This window comes from Carassius auratus, chromosome 2, assembly GCF_003368295.1.
Source record: "Carassius auratus strain Wakin chromosome 2, ASM336829v1, whole genome shotgun sequence".
Lineage (NCBI taxonomy): Eukaryota > Metazoa > Chordata > Actinopteri > Cypriniformes > Cyprinidae > Carassius > Carassius auratus.
Window position 1 is genome coordinate 19,510,927 of NC_039244.1, and position 27,987 is coordinate 19,538,913.

General features: G+C 37.9%; 2 protein-coding genes and 1 long non-coding RNA gene across 5 annotated transcripts in view; 2 read left to right on the forward strand and 1 right to left on the reverse strand.

Annotated features, from left to right (window-relative positions):
* The window catches only part of LOC113119586 (guanine nucleotide-binding protein G(I)/G(S)/G(O) subunit gamma-7), a 28,089-nt gene extending 14,839 nt beyond the window's left edge, over positions 1-13,250 (forward strand). For 2 of the 3 annotated variants that reach the window (XM_026289182.1, XM_026289174.1), the window contains 2 exons: positions 8,030-8,148; positions 10,353-13,250. In XM_026289182.1, coding sequence (XP_026144967.1) covers positions 8,068-8,148; positions 10,353-10,478 — 207 coding nt within the window. In that variant the 5' untranslated portion in view covers positions 8,030-8,067 and the 3' untranslated portion in view covers positions 10,479-13,250. Of the gene's footprint in view, positions 1-3,185; positions 3,297-8,029; positions 8,149-10,352 lie in introns of those variants that run through there. The other variant, XM_026289191.1, reaches the window with a different exon arrangement.
* Positions 13,251-24,112: 10,862 nt separating this feature from the next.
* On the forward strand, positions 24,113-25,474 carry LOC113119621 (uncharacterized). The gene is made up of 2 exons (XR_003294478.1): positions 24,113-24,526; positions 24,623-25,474. It is a non-coding gene; the product is annotated as an uncharacterized LOC113119621 (long non-coding RNA).
* Positions 25,475-26,051: 577 nt separating this feature from the next.
* On the reverse strand, positions 26,052-27,756 carry LOC113119567 (growth arrest and DNA damage-inducible protein GADD45 beta-like). The gene is made up of 4 exons (XM_026289137.1): positions 27,530-27,756; positions 27,323-27,424; positions 27,004-27,229; positions 26,052-26,713 (listed from the first exon to the last, which is right to left on the reverse strand). The coding sequence occupies exons 1-4, from the start codon at positions 27,571-27,573 to the stop codon at positions 26,609-26,611; spliced, it is 477 nt and encodes a 158-aa protein (XP_026144922.1). The 5' UTR covers positions 27,574-27,756; the 3' UTR covers positions 26,052-26,608.
* Between the last annotated feature and the right edge of the window lie 231 nt (positions 27,757-27,987).

A 27,987-nucleotide genomic window follows, 5' to 3' on the forward strand; every position in this document is an offset into this window, starting at 1 on the left:
GTTTACCATGTATGTTTGAGTAATTGATTGATTGTCGTTCCTTGAAGTCGGTGTTAAAATAGAAACTGAGCTCATCTTTCCTCCCTTATTGTGACGTCTATATATACAACAGAAACAATGTGTCTTGCTTCTGTTGTTGGGCAGGAGTTTATTTTATCCATTTGATTGTTGTAGTTTGCTATTGCTGTGATCTAATGTAAAAGACAGTTGTCCCGTCATCAGAGAATAGAATTTTAATTTTAGAAAAAGATTAATGTGCATGATTACTTTTTTAATGAAAAACACGACGGTATTTCATAAAATACAAAAACTGTGCATTTTGACATCATTACGACTTTAAGTTAGTAGTGAACAATGCTTTGGTTTTATCAGGGAGCAAAAGTGGGAAGACATGAGCAGTGCTCTTGCGTCACAGGCTGCCTTGACCAGATGAGTCTCGCGTCATCTCAAATATCTCCCAACCTCCACGCATCTACATCCCCCCAAGGACGGATCTAACCACGGTGTCCCATCCCAGACCCTTCCAGTCCAAACGCAGTGTTCCTGTTTGCTGGCACAGCTCTGAAAGAGATTGTGGGAAACATGGCTTATGTTTCCACCACCCGTCTTTCTTCTCCACAGCTTAGAATGATACTTGTGGAACGTTTGTTAAACATGGTGCAGACTTTCCAGTGTAAACGGCTGCTCACTCCAATGAGCAGAAAATCAGACCAAATGCTATATTAGGTAGTCGACACATTGGCTCAGAATCCCCCATAAAAAAAATGCCACTCATACTTACTGGAAGCTGCGTTGCACCCCTCAGGAGTTCCCCACTTCCATCTATCAGCTTCCTTTGCCCTTATAAGGAAGTGGCCCGGGGGAGGAAGTCGATTGTTGTGAAAGAGGCCGATTAGTCACTTTCTCTGTTCTGCCCTGTGTGCTTGTTTACTGCCTGATCACAGTGGTTAATTACTAAACACCTGGCTCTGTTTCTCACCTCAGAGGCCTTGTTTGTGTCCAGTGTGCACTCACATTATGCTGGAACCACATGTTTGACACATGAGTGACTGTTGAGTGAGCCAACTCTCCCACTTCTACACACAAGGATCTGACCAGCTTACGTATTCTTGGAGGTCAGTGAATCATTAAAAGTCTGTAGCGATTTGTGCTATCCTGGAAATACTCAATTCTCAGAATAGGAAGAGGGCAAGATGCAGATGTTTGTTTTTTTGTTCCACTGCTGATGTTTATCATGTCCTGCACCTTCCTGAGTCACGTAGAGTTTCTAACATATTTCTATGTTTCGTCATAGAAGAAAAACTGTTTATGCTTCAATTTCTTTCCATCCATGACTGAAATGTAAAAAAAAAAAAATCACCTATGAAGTAGATCCAGAGAGGGTAAGGCTCTCCCACACATGTTCTTTGTGTTTTGACTAGATACATTTTCTGACCACATCTTTCTGTCACCTTCATTCCAGACTCTGTAGGTGATCATTGTAAATAAATAATTTTCCCTCCTGCCCACGTCTTTAACCCCAGCCTCTTTTATTCTTGCCTCCTCCCAAGGAAGTAGGGAAACACGTTTCTTTGCTTTTCTGGCATTTTCTGGTGACAGGGGTGTTATGCATATTTGAACTTGCCCCTATTTACAGTTTCTGTTGCTGATAGAGTGAACCTTTTACTGTAAAGTGTCACAGTAGTTGTTTGTTTGCAAGTCTTTGCTTAGTTCCATTGCATTGCAGATTGTAAGTATGTGTATGTATGTATGTATGTATGTATGTATGTATACTGATGTATATATACCGTATTTTACGGACTATAAGTCGCACTTTTTTCATTTTGGTGGTCTGGAGGTGCAGTATACGTTTTTTTCCTCATCATGACGTATTTTTGGACTGATGCGACTTATACTCAGGTGCGACTTATAGTCCGAAAAATACGGTACTTATCTCTCAGCTCTCAGCTTTGCCCTCACAAGAATAAATGACATTTTAAAATGCATTCAATTAGACAACTTAAAAAAATTTGTAATAATATTATTTCACAGTATTATTAATATTTCTTACTGTATTTTGGATCAAACAAATACTTAGTTGGTGAGCATTAAAGACCAACCCAAAATTTTTCCTATAAAATGTATTCGTAAAGTACACATAAAGTGTATGACTTGTGCACATCAGTTCAGATGACACTTCAATACAGATACAAATGACTATTTTAATGGCTTTGCAATGGAAGCATCATATGCTAAACACATTAAAGTGGTCACAGAAGCACATCATTATAGACCAGGCTTCAAATACTGCAGTCAGTTTTTTTGCTGTCTGTACTCCAAGGAGTCCTAAAAAGGTCGAAGTACCCTGTTTTATAGTGTGTTCACTATTGCATGATGCATTCGTATCCTATTAAGAGTATTTATGGCTAACATGTGTTGTGAAACCAGGATTTGTGGTCACAATAGCTTCATGTTACATTCAGCATAAATTGCATAGGACACCATTCCTACAATTCCTCCAGCGGGTAAACACATGCTTAATGAATTCCTTAGCATAATTTTTCATGCAAAGGCATTGTCATAAAGTGGATAGACTTGAGCTATTCAGATCTTCTCAAATCCCTCTTTTGTCTGCGTTTTTGTTGAACAAGTTTTTACAGGGTGGTGTAGGTACCACAGAGTGATGCACAATCCAGCAATGCCAGCTCCACCTGTCTGATCAAACTTTTCGGGTGTTGGCGACGTTGAGCCGGTCCCCTCAAGAGTTCACCGTCATCGTCAACATCATTACAATTAAACTGTTAGCGCACCATATTGTTGCTAGGGACCTTTTTTTTTGCATTCAACATATGTCTGCCAGAACTATTATCAGTAATGGTTCTGCAAGGAGCACATTGTATAAGCCTGTCCAAACAATTTCCACCCATTTCAGTCATTTGTCCCTCTGTCTATTTTTCTGTCTGCGTGGTCATGAGTCTGTCTGTCTCGGTGTCTCTCTACACATCCGTTTTTTTACCCACACACACAGACACAAGCACACAAATATTCTGTGACCCCTCTGTGCACATGCATACAAACACCCTGTCACATGAGCTCAGCTGGGAGATGAGAAATCCCATTCATTTCCTTTAATTTTACTTCCTTGACCCTCATTTCCCTTCCCCTCCGTGCTATGCTGGAAAGTCCTGTAAGCCGAGCAAAACACTTCTGGCATTTCAGTGTGCAGCTGATCAAGCTTGAATGTGTTTTCAGTTTCTGATTCTTGTAAAAAGCTTTGCAGTATCTGACTGAGCCTGTCAGGAACAGGAAAGGGTGAGGTATGTAGTCATGTTGATCATTTGGAGTCACATTGGTACAGCATTGCAACTATGTGAACTTATGATGAACTCATGAATTACCATGAATTAGAAAAATAATGAATGTTTTGCACACTCTCTGTCTGCAGTTGGATTAAAAAAACAAGACACTCATGCCTTAAACTCACGCTACAGGTTGTGTCAATGTTGCAGCGTCAAAAAAAACGCAATGCTAAGACAAAAAGAGCATTGTTTTGATGTTGCTGCTTTTTCTACTTTTACGTATCCATTTTGCTAATTGATTTACTTTCTACTGTCTGATTGGTGGTTAGCTGGCTTTTAGGATGCTAGCGTACTCCTGAATGTTGCCAGAATTTACTTTTAGCATATATTCGCTTCTAAAAACTGACCAAAAATGGATGACTCATCCTGGACTACACAGATTTTTGTCCAGTCAAATGCTGCATCCCATGCAACAAACTAGCTGGTAGTAAATTATGGATCAGGGCTGATGTAACTGCAGCTTATTGGATTTTTATTTTTACTTTTTACTTTTTTACTTCATGACAAATTACAAGCCTTTGACCAGTTCTGCATAAACTTCCTGTTTCAGTGGTCAGTTTTGAGTTCAGCAAGATTTTATTTGAATTAATACTTGTGTTCAACAAAGATGCATGAAACTAATCAATAGTGATCGCAAGGATATTAATAATGGTACAAGAGATTTTATATTTCAAATAAATAATTGTTGAAACTGTCTATTCATCAGCGAAACAATAATAATAGCCAGCACAACAATAAATTACATTTGAAAGTAGTAAACAGTTTATTTGTAATTTTGTAATAATATTTCACAATGTTACTGATTTTAAATGCAGTCTTTGTGAGCATAAGAAACTTCTTTCAAAAACATTATACTGACCCCGAATCTTTAAACTCAGTACTGGCCATACTGTTTACTAATACTCATGAATTTAATTGATTTTTTGTTTGTACCAAGCTACTTTAAGCATTATTATAACAACTGAAACTCTCTACGTACAGCATAAAGTACTTGTAGGAATAAGCAGCTATTATTTTCACAAGCTTCTATAATGAGCAGGCACAGATTCCATTGGCCTAAGTAATCACTAGACTCAAATTTCACTGGAAGTCAACTTATGAGGTGATCTTTCCTGGCCAGGCTTGATGGGCCGTTGATCAGGTCTTGTTGACGGTCAGAGCTCTCTCTGTTTTCCTTCCTCTCTCGCCACCACCCTCCCTCTTTTTTCCCTCCCTCGTGCTCCTTGTTTAGAACAGTAATACACGGTATTCCCGCCGAGAGCTCAAAGAGCGGGAATGTAGGGAGGCGTCTGGAGCCTGGGGAGATTACTAAGTGAGCCGGCACATTGCCATCAGGTGTCCGTTAGAAGCAGGGGATTTTTGATGGAATCTGGCGCTTGATTGGAAAACTGGCGGGAACTACCGCCTCACTTTAAACTTAAGAAAAAAAGTCTACCTGCAAAGCCACATGTATCAAAGCAGACTGTGACCAAACAGAATGATGCATACTTCACATTCTCACTTGACCACTGTTTACATGCTGCATCCTGGATTTATACGTGCCTTTTGATTTTTAGATGCTTCAGAGACTTACCAAAGGAGTCATAAGGAGGGAAAAAAAGCATGGCAAGCATGCTTGATTATGTTGTATGGTCTTTTAGTTGCATTTACTGGTAGTACAGTTTGCTAAAGCATTAGGTATCATGAACAACATGTTTTGCAGCATTTATTAAAGCTAATTTATGTCTACAGATAAAGCGTTCTCTATTCTCTGAATATTTTGAGTAAATTGTAATTATTGTTGAATCAAAGTGGCTTAAAATAGCGCACATGGACTCAAGGGTGGGGTGCAGTTTACCAGTGCCCCCTTCCACCTCCTCTTCCTTATAGGTTCAGAATGCCACAGAGTGGAGAAAGAGACGCCTGTTTTGGAGACTTTCATTGGCGCTGCAGACCACAGGGTGTGATTGCACGTGAGCCTGCAGGTTCCAGCCCAGAGAGAGAGAATGAGGAGTGTGTATGTGTTTAAGTCATGGATAAAGGTTAATAATCTTCACTGACTCTGAAGAGAAAATAACGGATCCAGAGGAAGTACAGCACACTCAGTGGTGCCTTGTGAATTTTTTAACCCCCTTTTTGTGGAGTAAATATGTTGTAAAATGTTGGTAAATGCACATTTGTGAGCACCAAACCCCTTGTGAAAAAGTATTCTTTAGCATACTTTAAAAGAATTTAAGGAATAATATGCTTTAAAAGAATGCACTACTACTCTTTTTAGATTGCATGTTAATTGCAACAAAATTGAAATATATTAAAGTTTAATTTGCAAACTGCACTTTTAGAAGTTAAGAAACAGTCATGGAAGTGAACTCTCTTTAATTAATTTGATTAATAGTATATTATCTGCAAATACACAATTTTAATTATACTTTTAGATTTGAAGTGCACAAATTTAAGTGTGTACTGCATAGGGTTATAACTGTAAGTTATCGGAACCAGAACATTTCTATACCCAAACCTACTTATGAAGATCCGTATACTGTAATATATATTGAATTTTTTAATTATTTAAATTAAGTTGACCATATACAGTATTTAGCATCAAGTAGTTGAGTATTGTGCATTTTTCCTCACCATTATTTTTTTTATTGTTTTTTATTGATTTTAATGGAACCGGAACCGTTAGGCAGAACCAGAAAATTTCTAAATTCCCAACCCTAGAAATGCACCACCTTGTTTTAATCTGCACTGGTATAGTTGCAATGTAGGCTGTTTGTTGTAGTACTGAAAGTATAATGCATCTGTGTGGATTCACTTTTTCAAACATACTTAGTTGCAAAAATTCAATTGCAACGCTTAAGCTACATTTCTCACTTTTGTGCATGTAAAATTCACTACTTTTCATTAGATTACATGCAATCATAGAAGTCTACATGGAGCCTATTTGGGACACACTATGGCTCTGTCTATCCAAATCTTGCAGTTTTCTTTTTAAAAGAGGAAAATGTGGTTGGAAACAAAAACTGTGCAGAGAGACATCTAGAGAGGCTTGTATGTTTGAATGAATATGCCAATGTATTTTAGAGTGCTGCAATTATGAATGCAGGGCCGTTGTGCCCATTTCCTGGAATGTAGCACACGGAGCCGTGAAAGAGACCGTGTTTGCTGTGAGAAGACAAAGCCCAGGCACTAAGCAACATGTGTTTAGAACTACGGCCCCACTTCTAGGAACGTCCTGAAATGCCAGGGGTGCTGCGCTGGTTCGGGAGAGCGTGCGTGTGGAGCAAAGGGAGGGGGGCGTACAAGGAGCGTGTTTGTCTCCAGAAAGAACCAAGCCTTTCACTGCCTCCAGTGTTTTCTGTGTTTCTGCGGTTACTTTGATAGTCACCTCTCTGTGGGTGTGCTGATATTAAAATTTACCCAGTGTTGCTAAGTGGTTCTTAAAATGGCTTTTTGGAGGTTGCAGCTGTATGAAAGGCTTGTGTTGAGCAAATCTCCTGAGTCAAAACGATTTATGCTATGAAAACTGATGACTTTTATTTTTCTCTGGAACACAATTTATTTTATTTTTTTATATATATAATGAAAGTTAGTGGGATCCAGTGTTTTGGACCGCATTCTTCAAATCATGATGGAAATCTGTCACACACACTTTGTTTGTAAGAACACTTGGTCGTAAAACAAGAAAGGAGAAGATAAGGCTCTGTGTTTAGCCTCAGAGGACAGACGCACCTGTTTTCAGTTGTACCGTTAGTCTGATTGATGGGCCCCCTGAACTGGGTGGTCTGGACTGATGTTACTGGGCAGTTGTGTGGTCGGAGCTGTCAGACAGATATCTAGATTTACATGTATATTATTTATATAGCTAAACTATTCTGGAAGCCTGACCTTCTCAAGTTATCAGACATGATTGTAATATAAAGGGATCGTTCACCCAAAAAGAAAATTTCAGTTTACTCGCCCTCATGTTGTTCCTGATTTTTCCATATATCAAAAAATCAGTGAGATTTATTAGGGCCTTTCGCACTGCTTTAGTTCCAGAACTAATGTACAGTACTGAAGCACTGGTATGATTTTGCACAAATTATTTCCCAGTACCATTTAAAGGGTTGCATTCACACCGACCGTCTGTATTAGGACGTGATGTAAGCCGGTCAACAGCGATGTCAATTTGTGAATGGCGTTCATACTTACAAATTAAGTTGACACAATGTTTACAGTAAGTTACATGCCGTTTTAAATCATGACGGGTGAGGGCGCTTTTCTAACGCGTCTGGCCAATCAATGTCTACTTACGTCACAGTTAGTATCAGTTGTGCGGGTAAGACCCTGCTCCAGAGTAGGAGCTAATTTGGTTCTCGAAAAAGGCAGTCCGGTACTAAAACGCCCAAAAGTAGGTAGTTCCACAATTAGTTCTGGTACTATGAAAGAGGTTCCTGCGATGCGAAAGGCCCAAAAAAACTTCTCTTGCCAGAAAATTGCCCCAACTGATTGAAAAGGTCTTGTTTATACAGGATCTCTAAAAACGGTAATTTACCAGTAAAGACTATATGTGTGAAAGGGGCTAATGTCTTCTAAAAATATTTAGTGAGTTTTATAACAGCTCAAGAAGCATTTTATCTCATTTTCACAAACATTTTTCATATGTGATACTGTGTATGCTTTACATTCTGCTTTCATTTTAATCTTGTTGCATTTTTGTTTTGTTGTAGAATTTTCTTTTATTTGGCACAATACCCAATGGCAGAGAATGTCGACAACTAATAACATAGCCCAGGCCAGGAAGTTGGTGGAGCAGCTGAGGATCGAGGCAGGCTTCGAACGTATTAAGGTACACAAGGTTTCATTATTCTTTCTGTGTAACATGCTCTCTATCAAGCAATGTTTTTTTTTCTTTTAAATAATGATTGTTAAATTGGTGGCATGATGGTTGCATGAGAAAAACAGTTTGAATGATCCTGTTAAATGTACTGTATTACAAGATGCCTGTTTGTTTAACACCTTACATCCAAGTAGTTCATTAAGTAATATAATGTTACTATGACTATAAACTTGAACTTCTAAAATCTTCCTTTAAAATGAACCACTATTATAATAAAGGTGGCACAATAGAATAGCCATACAGGTGCATCTCAATAAATTTGAATGTTGTGGAAAAGTTCATTTTTTTCAGTAATTCAACTCAAATTGTGAAACTCGTGTATTAAATGAATTCAGTGCACACAGACGGAAGTAGTTTAAGTCTTTGGTTCTTTTAATTGTTATGATTTTGGCTCACATTTAACATAAACCCACCAAATTAGAATACTTCATAAGAATTTTTGGTCTTCTGGGAAAGTATGTTCATTTGCTGTACATGTTCTCAATACTTGGTAGGGGCTCCTTTTGCTTTAATTACTGCCTCAATTCAGCGTGGCATGGATGTGATTAGTTTGTGGCACTGCTGAGGTGGTATGGAAACCCATGTTTCTTTGACAGTGGCCTTCACCTCATCTGCATCTTTTTGGTCTCTTGTTTCTCATTTTCCTCTTGACAATAGCCCATAGATTCTCTATGGGGTTCAGGTTTGGTGAGTTTGCTGGCCATTCAAGCACACCAACATCATGGTCATTTAACCAACTTTTGGTACTTTTGGCAGTGTGAGCAGGTGCCATATCCAGCTGGAAATTGACATCAGCATCTTCAAAAGCTGGTCAGAAGAAGGAAGCATGAATTGCTCCAAGATTTCTTGGTGAACGGGTGCTGTGACTTCAAACAATGGACCAACACCAGCAGATGACATTGCACCCCAAATCATCACAGACTTTTAGGGTTAGTGTAAGACGTAAGACTGGACTTTAAGCAACTTGGGCTATGAGCTTCTCCATCCTACCTTCAGACTCTAGGACCTTGGTTTCCAAATGAAATACAAAACTTGCTCTTATCTGAAAAGAGGACTTTGGACCACTGGGCAACAGTCCAGTTCTTTCTTCTCCTTAGTCCAGGTAAGACGCCTCTGACGTTGTCTGTGGTTTAGCTAATTCCTTGACACGTCTGTGTGTGTGGTGGCTCTTGATACCTTGACCCCAGCCTCAGTCTGTTCCTTGTGAAGTTCACTCTAATTCTTGAATCAATTTTGCTAGACAATCCTCATTAGGCTGCGGTTCTCTCGGTTGGTCGTGCATCTTTTTCTTCCACACTTTTTCCTTCCACTCAACTTTCTTTTAACATGCTTGGATACAGCAATCTGTGAATAGCCTGCTTCTTTTGCAATGAATGTTTGTGGCTTACCCTCTTCGTGAAGGGTGTCAATGATTGTCTTCTGGACAACAGGCAGATCAGCAGTCTTCCCCATGATAGAGTAGCCTAGTGAACCAAAGAGACCATTTTTAAGGCTCAGGAAAACTTTGCAGTTGTTCTGAGTTGTTTAGCTGATTGGCATGTCATTATATTCTAATTTGTTGAGATAGTGAATGGGTGGGTTTTTGTTAAATGTAAACCAAAATCATCACAATTAAAAGAACCAAAGACTTAAGTCTGTGTGCATTGAATTTATTTAATACACAAGTTTCACAATTTGAGTTGAATTACTGAAATAAATTAACTTTTCCATGACAATCTAATTCATTGAGATGCACCTGTTTGATCAATCCGAGTTCATCTTAAGAGCCCTCATATATAGACAATTCACAGGTTCATACACGATTCATCAGGGTAACACACATGGCACTAAAATACGTTCTGATGTACATTACCTTAATAAGAAATATAGATTTAAAATATTAATTTTTTCACTGTAAATATTAATGTGATACTGTCAGTTTTTTAAGTGTTTTACAGTAAAATGACGTATAAGGGAATGTTTAATCATTCACAATTTGCCAATTTTTCACTGTGTTTGACAGTGATCCTCAAATCTTGCTCATGAGATTCACTTTCCTGCAGAGTTTAGCTATAACCCTAATCAAATGCACCTGAGTTTGCTAAGCAATGTCTTCAGGATCATTAGGAAATCACAGGCACGGTTGTTCATTTCTCCTCCTTCCTCTTCCCCAGGTGTCTAAGGCCGCTGCAGACCTCATGAGTTACTGTGAGCAGCATGCCCGCAGTGACCCTCTTCTGGTGGGGGTTCCCACCTCAGAGAATCCTTTCAAAGACAAGAAACCTTGCATCATTCTATAGCTACTTTGTCTAGGCCAGTTACCCCAATCCCTCTTTAACCGCTGCCCATCCCCAGTCAATGGGCAATTCAATCCAACACTTCTTTTACCTGGGATCCACAGTATTCTCCAGAAAATAAACGCAACACTCTCTCGGTAGAAACAAAAAGGGGCAATATCTGAATACCTAGAGTCACGTAGCCCGGCGTTGAGTGAATCTATATGAATGAATCTGCACAGCACACCTGTCTAAATTCCTGCATATAGATGTACTTAACAGGAGGTGGCAGATTTCGAATTTGTAAACTATTTCAAAAGATTACACAGAGACTGAGAGATACTCCAGCATGTTTTTCAGTACAGCGGCTGACCTTGTTACCATAGGTGATGGTGGAGAGTAGAGGAAGCTGGTCATGATTATGCTGACTGACTAGCTGGCTAGCCCAGTCACACTGTGCTAAATGCTTGTTCAGTATTAACCCGAATCTGCAAGCTAAAGGTGCATTCTAGATTTAGATTTATTATCAAAACAGCACATTTCATGTTTTACAAAGGGATTCAATGCATTAACCAGAGTTGCCAATATTTTTGTGAGTTTGTGAGCAGTTTTCTTTTTCTTTTCATCAATAAAACATAGCTTTTAGTTTTTTCCCCCCTAGTGTTTATACTATATTTCAGAATCCTCAAATACTAAGTTATAAAGGAATACTTTTATATAATGCAGAAAATATATTTACCTAATGATATCCTTCCCAGTGCCGTCCTAATGTGCAGTTCAGTAGAAAAAATTAGCCCTGTTATTTGAGATATTATTTTAGAATGAGTAAACAACATTTGTGGTATTTGGTATCAAATATATCAAACCGTAATGAATATTTAATGAATTATTTGGACATGCCTCATAAAACTGAGTCATTTTGAAGTCGGAGCCCCTAATAAGACCAATTTTATCTTTTTTCTCTAAAACCAAACTTGATTGTAAAATCCACACAGAAGGAAAAAAAATGTATAAACTTTCTTTTGGATATGTTCAGAGGTGTTAACTTTGAGAATAGCTGTTTGGATTTGTTTGTTCCAATTTCTTCTTTCTATGGAAACATAGAATCTGGTCATTGAGTATGATACTGTACAGTGTCTGATAACTAAAGCGCATTCTTTCTTTTTTTGTGGATGTTTTATCCTTTTGTAATCTTTGTGTAATATTTCCGTTTCTTACATCATTCATATTAAACCATCCAGTTTGTCCTATTCAAGGCAAGGCAAAAGATCTAAGCGAAGGAATCGATGGACAGCTCCAGTGCTTGTACATGTGGAATGGATTGTTGATACAATGCCCACGCAAAGTGCTTAAAGGCGTTGTTCGAGGCATGTTTCATGAGGTGGTTTGTGTTGTTAACAGTGCAACAGGCCATCAGGTTTGGCTCAGCCTGAGCAGTCACATGCAAAAGATGAGGTGCAAGGTCAACCCACAACTCTGAATGTCTAATGTGCACCCAGCACATGATGCACAATCTTTTGGAGTGACAGTTTTTTGTGTGTGATGATCCCCAAATAGTCACACACAGTATTCAGCTTAGAGCTAAAACAGAATTCCCCCATTGTCCGGCTTCAAATGCTGGAAAATAACAACAAAGTGCAGGAAATAAGGGCTCGGAGTGGGACAGAGGGGGCCTGTGCTGCTCGCGGCTAATGGGATGCTGTCATCAGCTCCTGCATTAAGAATGACTAAGGCTTGTGGAGGTCACGAGTGCTGTGACTCATCCAGTGATCAACAGAATCACGCTGCTGCCCATCAGTGGACAGAGCTGCTCCAGCGACATCGCTTCCTGTTAAGCATAAGCAGAGCAGTGTAGTGGCTTAATGCAGTTCAAAGTGGCGAAAAACAGACACTTAAGGAGATAAAGACCCATTTTATTTAAAGATGAAGGATTGTAATTGAATCAGTTCAAGTGTTACAATAGAAACTACGATTTTTCCATCACTTGACGATGTTGCTGCAAAGAAAGTGTCACTTAGTAGTCCACATTAGGATGAAGCCTTTCCAGATATGTGCAAAGTGCTCAAATGCGCCAAGCAAGTGCTAAAATAATTCTAGCACTAACGGTTTTTTGACCAGGCACCAATCAAACTTGCTGTACCACGTTTGATGGTGTTAAACTGGCGCAAACACTGTGAAAGTCAGCTAAGCTAAGTTAGCTGGTTAGCTTGAGATCTCCACCCTCTTGACTCTCAGTGTTGGGATACACTGTGCTCCAAAGTATAGCGTTTACCTGAAGTATGCTAAAAAAAAACCTCCCCTGCACTTGGGTTTAATTAGACTCCGCAAGCATTTCGCGGCTTTCTAAGTTTTGAGACCTGCTGTTAGGATGAGGGAGCTTGTCCGTTTCTAATTTTGCGTTGCGTGCAGCGAGAACACTTAAGGTGCTGAGTTGGCCGTAATACCTTAACCTCAATTCCTCATTCCCAAACGTTGTTCGACTTCACACACCATCAAGTTCTTTCATGACCATGAGAGGTGAGATTTAGGCTTTGTGTGGGCAATATCTGTAGCTGAGTCCTTAGCCAGTAGATTTCAGTCTCAGCCTGTCCCATTACTTTGTGTTTTTTCCTGTGTATGCATATGTATCTTTCTGCCTTGATTATGAAGAAATATATCTATTTTTTGTAATTGTTCTTCTCGGATGTGCCATAAATCATGTTTTCTTGCACACTGTTAATATTTTGTGGATATTGCTGTTTAAAAATGATGACATTGGAAAAAGTAGATGAAATAAAGACAAAATGTTGCTCTGCACTGATGCCGAACTGTTTATTATACATCCTTGACTGATTTGTTGTAAGCAAGTGGAAATGTCACACAAAAATCAGACCTACCAATTTATTATTCTATTTTATATATTTATTTTGTGCAAATAAATTTTGGGACATTTTGAAGTCCTTTGTGCATTAATGTTAAAGTGTGTAAATTCTACACGACAAAAATTATTTGCAAAAGTAATGATAGATTTCAAATGTTTACATGTATATAGTTTCTGTAATTTTATATCTACTATTTTTTTTTTTTTCATGCACAATAATTATTTAATTATTAGAGTACAGCAATATGAACATATAGTATTATTTACAAATATTAGAATAATTATAATAATAATTTAGCTCAAATATTATGCCAACTATTTCTGTGACCTTGCTTATATATTTATAAGAATGCTTTTTGGTGATACTCTGTTTAGATGGCAATGTTGTGAATAGATATTGAAGTATCTGTGAAAAATATTGGTTAAACCTATTATTGGTTTGTCTTTAAACTTAACATAAAAAACAACAACAAAAAACCCTGCATACTCTAGGTAGAAGGGCCCATGTTTTGCAATGCTTTTTAATGTTATTAATGCTATGTATCTTTTTGAATAGACAGGATCTTGCATAATACTGTTGACTTGCACAAATGTTCCTATGACAGCCGTCTTTATAACAAGTATGCAGATCTCTGTTTTTTGTGCACTAGATTTCTTAGGTCATATTTACACTACTGCACATATATCTTTAAATAAAAAAGACACGTGAGAATAAACAGTGCAAAAGTGAAATTGAAACAGTGCCTAAAAAACAACAAAAAAAAACAAAGTGATTCAGCCAACCAGTAGCCGGTAGATGGTAAACAACATGGAGCAGCATGTGAGTGAGTTTGCAGTGTTATCGTAGTATACTGCCCTGACATGTGAGTATGGAGGGAGTGGAGTAAAAGCATGTGTCAAATACACATTAAAGGAAAAAGTGCTGGGTAGGGCCAAAACACCTCCAAGCTCAGCTGCTCTTTTCAGCGGAGAACAACAGCGCTCAGGGTGGTACATGAAACTGGGCAAATTACATAAGTGGAGAGAGTGTGTGTGCAGAAAATTGACAACAACAGGACACAAAACTATGGGGACATGTTTCTTTGTTTTGTTCTGGCATGCATTTACTTTTGTAGTCAGCTGCAGGTGACTAAACATCAATACAGCAAAAATAGTTGATCTTTATGCAGAAGCTTGAAGAGAACATGTGGCAGGGTGGGGCAACTAGGGGTTAAGTGTCTTGCTCAGGGACACAAACACGAACCTGGGTCTCTCACACCAAAGGCATGTGTCTTATCCACTGCGGCATCAACACCCCCTATGAAGGGAAGACAGTGTTTTTGTGGTGGAAAAATGACAGTGACCACCATCAGTTGTTGTTGTTTTGCATGCTGCAAAGGTGTTGGTTTTGCTAGGACGGGGTCTGTATCATTACAGTGGCAAAGCAATATTTAACGTCTCAAGGGCTTAAGGCTGATCTGTGAGCATGTGCAAGTGTATGCATCCTTGCCTTTGTTTACTGCAGCTAGTATGCTGAGCAGTGGCTAAGCACCCAAAACAGCAAAATCAACGTTTTTTTTAAAAAACATTTTAGCATTTTTAGAACAGGTTTGGGTGAGTATCTTGCCATCATTCAACGTCAACAACAACAGTAATATGAATCTTTAGAAATATTTGTTGATGTACAGTCTAATTAGATATTCATGTTGAGATACAATGCGATGTATGGTGTATCCATATTGCACATTGGCCAATATTATTGTATTTTATATAAAACATATTTTAAAATGTTTTATTTAATTGAACAAATTTTTTTTAATGGTTTTTAAAGACAATCTCTTCTTCTCATGAATACTGCATTTATTTATCAGCTTATTGAAAAAGTAATATTGTGAAAAGTATTTTAGGTTAACATTTTATGATAAATGAAGAATTTAATCTTATTTGGAAAAGAAACAAAGTGTTGTCCTGACCCCAAATGTTTGAACAGTAGTTTCATTTTTTATTTAATATACTTAGTACTGGATCTATTGGTTGATACTGGATATTTTATTTTTGCTGTCATCTAACACTCACTTAAAGATCTTTAATCATTTAATACACATTTAATTTTAAATGTTAAAACAATTGCATTTTAGCTCATTTTAGAATTAATATCTATTTTTCATAATGTACATTTTAATCTTGTAATGACTAAAGACTCAGTAATGCACAGACGTCCTGTGTCTCACTGCAAACATTCTGTAATGTTGCCTGACAACATCGCTAGAAAGGTTGCCATGTGTATCAACAACAGTATAAAGAGTAATGATGAGTCATACTTTCATTGCAAGCAGAACGTACAGTGTGTGCTGTTGTATACTTATGATATGCGGGTAAGGGGGACAGTTGTACAGCATGACTAAATCATTCGGTCAGCAATCTTCATGATTTTATCGGTGGTGGTAGTTTGAATGGCTTTACGTCAGCCTACACACAATGTACTACTGTCACACTATCAGGCAATCAAAGCAGACATTCTCTGATGGCGTCTGCCCTGCACAAACCTGTGAGATGAGACGGGATGGGGAGACAGAAAGAGAAAAACTGTTGCTTTCTGTCATGGCACATTCCACCTCCACCTACGGTTTCCTATGGAAGACGTGTTAAGAATATTTTACATTGTAAGTTCTGACACTCCCCATAAAATCCATTTAGTCTCGTGACAAAAATACACTTCTGGCACCCGTTGCCATCCTACTCTGGCTCCTCAGGATAGACTACTATCCTCTACAGCTTTAACCAGTCATGCATTACTTCAGTCATTAGTAAAGGATGGGCATGGGTAGATGCTGGAAACAAAAGCTGTGGAATTTAGATTTGCTTGCTGTTTCTACTCAAGTTCAGCAAGTTTTTATCACCTTTCTTCACAATAAGCCTTCCTCTATAGTTGGCATGCAGGAACTTCCTCTGGTTTTCTCTTTCTTAACACTAATCCTGTTCCCTTAACTTTGAAAAAAAAACATGTTTTACCTTACCTTGACTACAAAACATGCTAAGTATTTAATGCAGACAGAGTCTGGGATTATAAATGCAATCTGTGCAGAAAATGTCAATGAAAAATTTAATTAAGCACACTTTTTCTTTATTTCTGAACGAACTGTTCACACAAAAACTAATTATTCTGTCATTATTTAATCACTCTCGTGTAGTTCAAAATGTGTACGTCTTCCTTTCCTTTGTGCAGCGGAAAATAAAATATTTTAATAAATGTTTCAGTGTTTTTTTCATCAATGCAATAAAAGTCACAGGGCTCATTGTTGATCATTGCTGAAACATTCTTCATAATATCTTCTTTTGTATTCTACAGAAGAAAGAAAGTCATACAGGTTTGAAACAAGAGTATAATTTAATCTTGGGGATGAACTAGCACTTTAAACAATGCGTCGATGTTGTCAACTGCATGAAAGAAAATCAAATGAAGTCTCTTATATTTTTTGAATTTTCTCCTAAAAAGAAGTAAGATTAAATGTTGTGCAGTTGGAGATGTTTGTTTAAAGGTGCACTCATACAATTTGTATACAATGATAATAATAGTATTATTTCTGACAGTATTTTTGACATAAAATTATATATTAAAAAGCTTTTAAAATCTATACTTTTAGCACAATTATGTACTATAAAAGCTTTAAAAAATAAAAAGTTTTATTTTACATTAATTGGGTCACCCAGTAGGTTGTCAGCAGCCAGCCAGCCAGCTGCTGACAAGTGGCTAAATGGGACTACAGAAGCTGTTGGAAGCTTTTAATATCATCATGTCGAACATGTACACTCAACTACTCACTTTTCAGCTTTAACAGCCTCATTCTGTTGAACACTTTTTTCAAGGGAACCTGGTTTATGCAATTAGGGTTGGCCTACAAATGATGTTAGCACTGCAGCACCCCATTAAGTCTCTCAAATGTTCTATTTGTTTATTTTTATTCCTTCACAGACATTTTAGGGTAATCATCTGACAAATCGATGTTTAATGACAGCAGCGAACAGTGTTATGTCTTCTGAGCTTTAAAACAGCAATAACATCTTCCTCTGGGTCATGTTGGAGCTCTGGAAATGCCATTTTGATAATCAAAGCAAACATTAAAATGTTAGGATGCATGATTCCAGAATCATTAGCAGATTTTGCTAACCTGCACATGGAAGGTTACATAAACGATTTATAAATCTTCTCGTTGCAGATTAGGTGGGCTTCAGATAATGAGCACTCATCCCCTGCTAACACTGAGTCACACTAGCGCCTTCTTACAGTAACCAACAGTCTTCTACACTGGATTCCATCTGCCCTTAAAGGGCACTTTCATAATCTCTGCAATAATGAAATATGCTTTAAAAGGAAATATATTCTCTCCAATAAGCATGGTCTAAAACCAACTACCTTAGATGGCAGTTCTTCTGATGCTGATGTCAGATTTACAGCATGTTTTAAAACAGTTCAGAGATAAAGTATGTCCATCATCCTGAGTGCAGTCAATTATTTACATAGACAATGAAATACCAGGAAGTTTCTGTATGACACCCATATATGGGTAACAGTATAACAGTTATGCAGACATGTAACGACGTGTCTAGAAACTTGAGTTTCTCAACTGCATCAATGGCACGTATAAAAAATTAAAAGAACGTACAAGCTGAAATACCTAAAATGTCTCTCAAATAAGTGATACTCCATGCATTTAAATGGCTGTACATGTATTTTGCAATGAGATTTATTTTGTGTATGTCTGTGGATTACTGATATACAGTATCTGGCAAAACATAGTTAATAGTTTAACCCATTTTTCTGAAATATTTTAGGTACGTAAATGATGGTAATGACATGCATGTAAGTTAATGATTTTATGGGGTAAACCAGCTTTTATACTGAACTTGGAAAACCTTAGGGTCAAATGTATGATTTATGCAGGTGGATGTATGTATTTGTTTGCAGTATGAAGGTGTGTGTGGTGTGAGTGTATTAAGCCACTCACAAGTTCAGAACAAGTTAACAAGTAAAATAAGTCATTCTAAATGCAATCATTTATTGCAGTTCCACTAATATTATCACTGAAAAATAGGCAGATGTGGCACACCCGGGGAAAAGTGTCAAATAACAAGACAATTATCAAGGCTTTGAGAGCCTTTTAGGACTTAATTAAATATAAACATCTAAACTCATGAAATTAGACAATTAGCATGGTCAAAGTCATAATGCATGACAGGAATTCTGAACACGTTGCACAAACTTCTGGAGGCTAGATGACTTTTGTACTCTTGTATATCAAGCAGTTACTTGTTGAGGGTGTAGACTGTACTGTATACCAGCCTCCCGCAGTGTCCTTTGGAATGTGGAATGCATGGAATGCCACTCAGCATGGTTTGGAATTCTGACCTCAGGTTTCCCTCTTTCCTAAAAATTAACAGTCACTTAAGAGTATTTACTACCACAGCAGTGCATTTTGCCTTTGAAGTGTATCTTTGAAGGTCTCTAGCAATATTAGATCTAGTTTTTGTTTGATGCATTCTTTAACTTTAACTTTATCAAGGTGCATTGAATTTCAGCTTGTGCAGTCAGTAACTGACTCATGAAGATTCTTTGTGATAGAGCCCCTTGCTGAGCCAGATTTTGTTGTCCCCCTAGCAATCTGAATTCAGTGCGGGAATAAACTCTCATGCAAAAGAAACGAGAAGAGCCACTTCCCTCTTTCTGTGCAGTCACAGTTTATCTGGAACCCTCTTCAGCTCAGCATGCAAAGCCCACTTCCTGTTAGCTTTACGAATGACGTAATATTACACAGACAGTTTCTGGAAAAGTGCTTGTATTGCAGAGTATATATACATATATATGTATACATATATACATGGCATACTTACACTACCCTTCCAAATTTTGGGGTCAGCAATGGGTCAGTAAATGATTTCTGAATCTGAAGGATTATGTGACAATAAAATAAATCTGGCGAACCTTTGAATGGCAGTGTAAAATTAATATAAATATAATTATTTAAAATATATTTAATAATATTAAAGGTTTGCATATGCAAAATATCCCTCATACAAAAAACAAAACTTTACAAAAATAGCTCTGAGGTGTTAATGTGAAGAAAGAAAATGTGAGGCGTGCCTATTACTCAGATTGTTTATTTTGTATTGACGTTGTCAAAAAGTGCCTACGTAGCTCAGACAAGGAGAAAACAACTATATAATTTGGTTGTCTCTTTAGCTGTAATCCTGTTTTCTACTTGTTTTTGCCATTATGAAAAAGAGTGAGATCTCTGTACTAGAGCACAACTAATCTAGTCACAAAATATAACACATGATACTTTCAACTTTAAGAGATATTTCTCATATAGTTTTTAATTTCATGGCATCTTTAAAGGGAACGCTTTGTTGTGGGATGCCAGTATAATTGCAAGATACAGAGCACAAAGGCATTCTCATATACTGCCTGTGTTTTCACACATGCACTAGACAGACACATACTCACAGCAAAAAAACAGACTGTACACATTGCAATTATTATTACTAGCCTGTTTGCCTTATTTGTCTCCTGAGTGCAAAAACTGCCTGCATAGCCAGACAGTTAGCTGAAGTCTGCCAGACTTAGACAGTTAGCTGGGGCCGCTGAAGGTTTGTTAAGCCCCTGTGATGACTATGTGATCAGGGCTGTAACCGTTGTGGATCATCCAGTCTCCCAGACACCGATACACACAGACGCCTGGCTGCAAGCCAGCTAGTCAGGAAGCTTCAGGCGGCCTACTGTAAACATTGTAAATAAGCTTTTCAACACATTCTCAGCTGCTATAACACTTTTTAGCTCTAACTCACAGCTGATTTTTGGAATTGGGTCACTGTGATTACTGTTGTCTGAACGAGCTGATGCAGAAAATATACTTTTGCTGGAACAGTGTTTGCCCTAGTTGAAAACAAAACACAACAGTATGTTTTTGAAGCATGGCAGCTGATTTGAGCTGGTTTAAGTTGGTTATGAGCTGTTTAAGCTCATCCTGAGCTGGTTAAGAGCTGGTTTAAGCTGGTCATGTGCTGGTATAACGCTATCTCATGATCAATTCGTACGTATTTTACGAGGTGGCTAATTCATATGAATTCGTACGACCTCACTCGTACAATTTTGTTTGATTTGTCTAGTGACGGGTAGGTATAGGGGCGGGGTTAGGTGTAGGTCATTCATTCAAATTTATATGAATTGTGCAACTGGTAAAATTCGAACGATTTAGCACAAATTGTATGAATTTGTATGAATGAGATCGTACAAATTCATACGAATTAGCCACCTCATAAAATTGGCATTAGATTAGGCTGGCTGGTCCTAAGCAACTAGCACCTGCTCAGGACAGCTTCAACCAGCTCATGGCCAACTAAGGACCAGCTTAAACCAGCTCAAATCAGCTGCCATGCTTCAAATCATACCTAACCAGCATATGCTACCAGTTTGTACTTACATCAGAAAATCTCAAAAACACTGTAAGCCTGATTGTTTCTCCATCATCCAATGGAAATAAGTGTTTGTTCGCATCTGTCTGCCTGTTTGTTTACCATTATTGGACTGTTTTAGTTTTATTTTGTTTTGTGTGTTTTTTTTTGTTTTTTTTACTGACCCTTGCACTTCCAGTTAGTTTAGAGACGATTCAGAGCAACTCGACAGCAGGAAGCGAAACTTAAGCCACCCTCTTGTTTGTCTCCACTGAGCAAGCACTGTTAAAATGACCTGCTCACTCAGACTTTTGGAGAGACTCATTGAACAAGATGACCTCTGATGACCTAAAGTGATCAGGTGGCCTTTGACCTCAGTGCTTAAAGTAGACAAGAAAGAGAAAAAATAGGTTTGCTAACACCTAAATAAGCAGCTGTAAATGTGTTTCCTATTCCTTTTTATAATATAATATGTGTGAAAAATCTAAGCTTTAAAAAATGGTTGCAATGTTATTTGTATTATGGGATGTAATTTTAGCAAAATGCACACATATATATATATATATATATATATATATATATATATATATATATATATATATATATATATATATATATATATATATATATATAGTGTTCTTTAACCATGTAACAATATTGATTTAACCCTGAGCAAGTGAAAGGTTAGCTGAAATGTAAAGTAATAGTCATGAATTTTGGAATAAAATGTTTTCAGACTCTGAAGCATAATTTTAATGCAAGTATATGTTATGATCCATATCTAATTCTACTGAATTAAATAGAGCTACTGAAGATGTAATACAACACTAATTGATGCATTGCATTACAGAACTGATAAGTTCTGTAATCTAAAAGTCTGACAGTTATAAGGTTTGAAGATAAAAATCTTTAATTTTGTCTATAATTATAGCTTTTGTGCATTGTAGACAATGTGTGCTTGCCTTTCTTTCTGCCGCTGTGGTTTGACCCCGAGGCATGCAGAAATGTTAGGTTTGGCACCAGCGGTCGTCTCTCTCCACCATTGCTGATTGCCCCAGACTGATTGATTTCTGCAGAGGAAACAGGAGCCTAATAATTACTTTCACATATGATCGGAATACGTGGCTTTAGAAATGTTTGCTTGATTGATTTGTTTCAGGCAACACCGAAGTTAGATCTGCCTATTAATAAAGGTGACAATACAACTCAAACTGAAAATGGGTTGGTTTGATGAGGTCTTGCATCTGAAGAATGCAAACACCCTGTGACACTGATTAAAGTTGATAAACATTCTCTGTGTGTTTTTACATGGGTGAGGTGGACATTCTCAGTGTTAAGTTGTTCCACTTTTGCAACCCACTTCATCTGATCAGGGCTTTATGTGTGCCAATGTGTTTGTGCAGTGTGTGCTGTCAGATTACAGGCTCAGAGCTGAAGGGCTCGTGCCTGACTTCCCACTGGCTCCGGTGCACTCAACTTCTGCTAATCAGTCAGTCACAGGAGGGAGTCCATTGTGTTCCCAGCTTCAGTTTAAAGGCACAGAGTAACTAATGAATGAATCTCTGTTACCAACGGTAACCCACAGTCACACAGATAGGGTGTTTCCTGAGTGAGAGACTTCAGAGGAAGTGGAGAAACCACTGAGTGCTCTTATCAAGGTATGATCTGCACTCACCAGCATCTCAGAAAATAAGCAGTCATAAAATACAGCATCATTCCAACTATACATACAAAACAGACAATAATTAACCTAGCAAATTATACGCAATACTCACTCTAGAATGGAAAAATTCTTTGAAGTAGCTCTAATTGACAAATTATGATTGTGTTGTTAAACCTTTTGGCATCTCTATGATAAAAACCTTGTTTTTGGAGTCATTTGTATTGATTTTGATGTGGCTCACTTTAGTCGCAGAAAATCCTGTATGTGGTGTGTTGCTCTTCTTTTTTCAGTTCTTCTGTATTTGTAGACCATTAATCTCCAGTGTCGTCAAAGGAAACATTTTGTGGTGACAACAGGAAATGTGGGTTGTAAAGTTTTGTATGACATGCTCATGAATTTATTTATCATAGGGCCAGCCCAGTGTTTGCAAACATGGTCCCATTGCATCAAGAAGAAGGTGGGTGGATGGATGCAGCATAAGGACTTAATGGTTAATGATATGTTAAGTCTACTGATGAAGTCTATTCTCTACTTCACCTGTATTGGCTAAAATAAGTGTCTATGAACTTCTATGCATTCTTAAAAATAAAGGTTATTTATTGGCATCCATTAAGAAATATTAACATCCATTGAATCTTTCCATTGAACAAAAGGTTATTTATGGGAAAAGATTCTTAAAATGTTCTTCAAACTAAGATAGACACTTATTTAGGTTAAAAGTTTATGTAAATGCACTTAAAAATACAGCATGAATTGAACAAATGTGCATTTCTGCTTTAGGCTGTTGTTAAACAGAACTTGACACTCAGTCAGAACTAACTGAATCTACTCACAGACATTAAATGACTTGTGAGTCTTAAAAGTCATGTGACTGCTTTGTTTGCCGTTGCACAAAAGTGGACAGCATAATGGACGCAGTGATGAGAGGGTCTTATTTTTCTCAGCCCCTGACCTTGTCTCAGCAGACCACATGAACTCATTAGTGTGTCAGAAAGAGAGGGTGACCCAGCTGCACATGACTCTTGTTCTGACTTCACACTAGCTCAACACCATGGCTATGACCCCAATTATGCATGGCACATTTTAATATTTTATGTTTTATATTGACTCATGAGATGAAATACTAATATTTTTTTGTGATGAATAAAGTAAAATCCTTCTCAATGGTCCTATCCAAATAATTAGATAATTGGTGAGCAAGTGATTTAATGCTATATTTCTCCAAATCTGTTCCGATGAAGAAAGAAAACTCATCTACTACATCTTGAATGTAAATTACTTTTTGCAAATTTTCATTTTTGGGTGAACTACTTCTAAAAACGAGGAAATTAATTACACGGTGACCGTGATTTAATTAAAACATGGTAACAAATTAATAAAACATGGCCACAAATTAAGTTGTGGGAACAGATTCGTAATAATTAATAATATCTACAGTATGTTTTCTTCTGCATGTCTCTGCACAACAGATAAACCATGTATATTTATAAAGCTCATAGAATATTTTCTGTTGGAATAAATTTGGAACAGAATCTACGAACCTGTTGATCAGCCTGTGATTTTCTTCATTTCATGATCTCAAAACAGCTTGCCCTATGAATATACACATTACAAACATCATAATTATAATGTTCTGTATTCAGACATGTTCTATAATGTTTATGTCTGATGTCAAAACCCCACCATGATCCACTTTTTGCTTTTCAGTGATTATTTGAGTCAGTGACATGCTCAAGTATAGCTCAGTCTAAGAATAGAGCATCCAGTCAGACTATTCATAGCAGTGGCTGCTACCTTAGTATAGCAAGTATCATTGTTAAAGGGCTGTGCTATTGCTGCCATGGAAATAAGAGCCTTCTGTTCCTGTTTTTCTTCTATTTTCTTCCTCCGGCTTGACGTCAGTGCAGCTGTGAAGTGTGCAGCTCAACCCAGCAGCCGTCCAAGGTACGACCATGCTTTAGTCATGTCTGTCTGCAGAAGAGCTCGTCAACGTTGGCTTTGTGCACTTACAAGAGCCTTGGGGCAGAAAACACTGTTTTCTCTCTGGCATTTACAATGAAGATACAGTTGCTAACTGATCCACCCCACCGAAACAATGGCCCCTGTTGATGACTTCATAAAGTGGGTGATTATTGCTCACTAACTTTCTTCTCATCGCTGTTCTTGAATTGTGCTATTGTTTTCCTGTTCAGTAACTGAATTTTTTTTTGGCACAAGGAAACTGTAAACACGGGCACATGAGAGAATACAGCTCCCTGTGAAAATATGGACATGCCTTTCAAACCCTTCCATACAGCATGATGCATTCTCAAGAAAAGGCTGGAACTCAGTCTGTGCAGATGTGGAAGTCTCTGAGTCATCTGTTTGCCATTATTCACTTCATATTACTAAAGTTGTAGTGGAATCATCTCTAGACGTCTTAGTTGGAATTTAAGGGAATATAGTGTGAGTCAGTACAGTCTTGTGGGAAGTCAGAGCACACCCATAGTTTTGAAGATGTGGGGTCTAGCACGTGCAATAAAGGCAGACTCTTTCATCCAGTATGCAAGTGGTCAGAACAATGAAGATGATGATCAGGAGGAACAGAGCATAGTACAGTTTTCTCTCAAGTTTTCCTTGTATGGAGTAGTTACTGTAATACTTGTGTTCAACATTAATCCAGTGACCAAAGAACTACAAGTATTTAAAATCTTAGGTGTGAATCCTGTCAGCTCAGAATTGTGATGGATGTTGATCTAGAGTTATGTTAAAGTCATATGCTTACATGACTGTTCAGACTGAGGTTGCACTGAAAAACATCTGACTTTTATCTGATTTAGCACTAAAGTGGCACAAATGAGAATAAAAAAGAAAAAACTGATTCCATATGGTTTGTGTTGTTCACAATGTTATATTGTAGTTATATTTGGGGCACTTTCGCCTAAGCCACTTTGTTTTTTGACTGAGGGGTAGTATTGGAATCAATTGAACTGCTAAGCAGTTTATGATCTTGCGATTTGTCTGGTGGTAGCTGCTCTGTCATCCTTTCATATGCAGGAAAATATTAAAAAAGCAAGTGCAGAATGTCTATTTTCAGAATTGTGTCCTTATGTACATTTTACACTTCTTTTGCAAACAAATCCCTGTGTTTGAGAAACAGATAAGGAGCCTCTTAAATTTGTTTAAGCTGCATGATTTACGATGTGTGTGTGTGTGGTTCCAGTATCAGCTATCTTCTTGGGAATATTTCTTTACCCTTAATCAGAACTGTCTGTTTTCCCACAGCCCAATAATTTAAGTCCCTTCCTTCCTTATTGTAAGGCTTAAAATAGAATATGATATGATCATACTTAACTATAAGGAATCATCAGCTATCTTCTTGGGAATAATATTTATTTACTCTTAATCGGAACTGTCTGTTGTCCCACAGCCCAACAATTTAAGTCATCTTCTTCCTTATTGTAAGGCTTAAAATAGCATGTGATGTGATAATACCTGGCTATAAGGAAGCATGCATATATTAAATAATTACTTTTTGTTATGAGCTCTGAATGGATCTCATGTCAATGCATGTGACAGGTTTCATAATGTCCAACAAGTTGCACTTTCTGTTTTTAAATCTGGGATAAAAAAAAACACAATAGGAACTGTTCATTTTAAATAATTAAGCATAACTTTTATTTCATAAGAAAAAAGTAATCATTTGTAAATGTATAAATAACCAAATATATTATTCTTTTTTTTCTGAATGACATCAGCGTTAAGGCATAAATAAAAATGAAGACAAATTCAGTCCTTAAATAGCAGTCTCTTTTTAAGGCAGAGGTTCTTTCCCCTCTGTAGACCCATCACAATATTGTCAGATCTGAGTCATGTGTAATTCATTCTCCCACCACGTGGAGTAAAAGCAATGTGCTTCCATATGCCACCATCCAGATCCCCTAGCATCCTTTCTGCATCACTTAAGAGGTACAACACAGTCCACCGACCACCCTGGTGCTCCTCTGGTCCCTCCGAAGGGCAACGACACCAATCATGCACTATGAGGAACGTGGACTAATGTCTCTAGTATCCTCTGACACTTAGAATTCCATAAACATGGAGGTGGAAGCTCCATAATGGACTATTAGACAGTCCCCTTGAATTGATGAGTATGTCCTCATGACGTTTGAAGGACAGCATCAATATTCCGGTTCTCTGCAGCACATTTCAGTGCACAACGCCTCAGCGCTCTTGCAGGGCAATGGAGGGCACCCACTGGTTCTTGCAACGGCTTTCCTTGCAGTAACTCCCCACTTCGTTCAGCTTGAGATGCTCGGCTTGTGGGTTCTATGAGGAGAAACGAAATCTGATTAGTATTGCATATCTTTGACAATAGCTTGTTTGTTACTTTCCCAGTTTGTGTGAATTGTGGTGGGGGTGGGAGAGTGGGTGTTGTACAAGTAGCCTACAACAGTTCTTCTTTTATGAATAGTATTAATGCATTTCCAAACAATGCTTGTTTTTGTTTAAATAGTTCAAAGATAGTTAACGAAGACAAAAGCTATATTAACAAACAGCGCCCCCTCTCCCAAATATTACACTGTATGTGTATTTGTAATGTGCGTAATAATACTTACAGTTACAAGTATACAGTGGAGGTCTCTTGGTTCATTGGCGTTGCTGTCGGTGGAGAGCGGTTCCCCGAGAACCTGTGCTAAACGCCTCATGCCGGAGACGCGCACGATGTTGATGTCGATGTCGCAGCAGAATGCCTGGATGAGCGTGAAGTGGATCTGAAGCGCAACATCATTCTCGTCCTCCTCATCGGTCGCCAAAACGCAGAGGACCACGCTGTCTGGATCCCTGTAGAGGTTGATAAACGCGTTTAATTTAATATGCACTTCGGTTTATATAATCTGGACTAATGCTAAAACTGATTTCGATTTGAATACTTACACATTCATGAGCTGTGCAGACTCGTAGACTCCTACTGTCAGGCAGTTCTGTCGTTGTGCAGCTACAAGCAGCTCCTCGAGAGCTTCACGCACAGTTTCCATTCTTTAAAAATAAAAATAATAAGTTTTAACTTGTGAAACCCCTTAAAAGTGAAAATGTTGTTCTTTTTGAGACTGGTTCGTTTGAAATGATAAAAAAGTCACTTACTTTTTGTCAGTGCTGTTGCATCCAAAAAGTTCTTCCAGAGTCATGTTTGTCGTTAAATTATAGCCTATTATAATCCAAAGCTCGAAATTCCCTCCAAATTATATAATTCCAGTGAATTGCGATCTTTTACGGCAGTAGTAATCCACAGAGATTCGAGTGTTTTCGCTCTCGCACTGATCAGATGCTTCTCTCTGCGTCACTGTCTCGGCTCGTGTTTGACTCGAGGCTGTGGGAGCCGGAGGTTTTAAAGCAGGAGTAGTGTAGTGGGCGTGGTTGAAACTGCGGCCGAAACCTCATGCTAACTGGCCCCGAGGTTTCTATGAAATCTCCAATTGTGCGATGTATTGTGCCAACTGCTGTTGCCTTTGTGTAAGGAGCGATCAAGAGGCTATTCTCCATGATGAAATCCTGCAGACTAATTTGTTAAAAATGAAAGCTCATGAATATAGATTGATAGT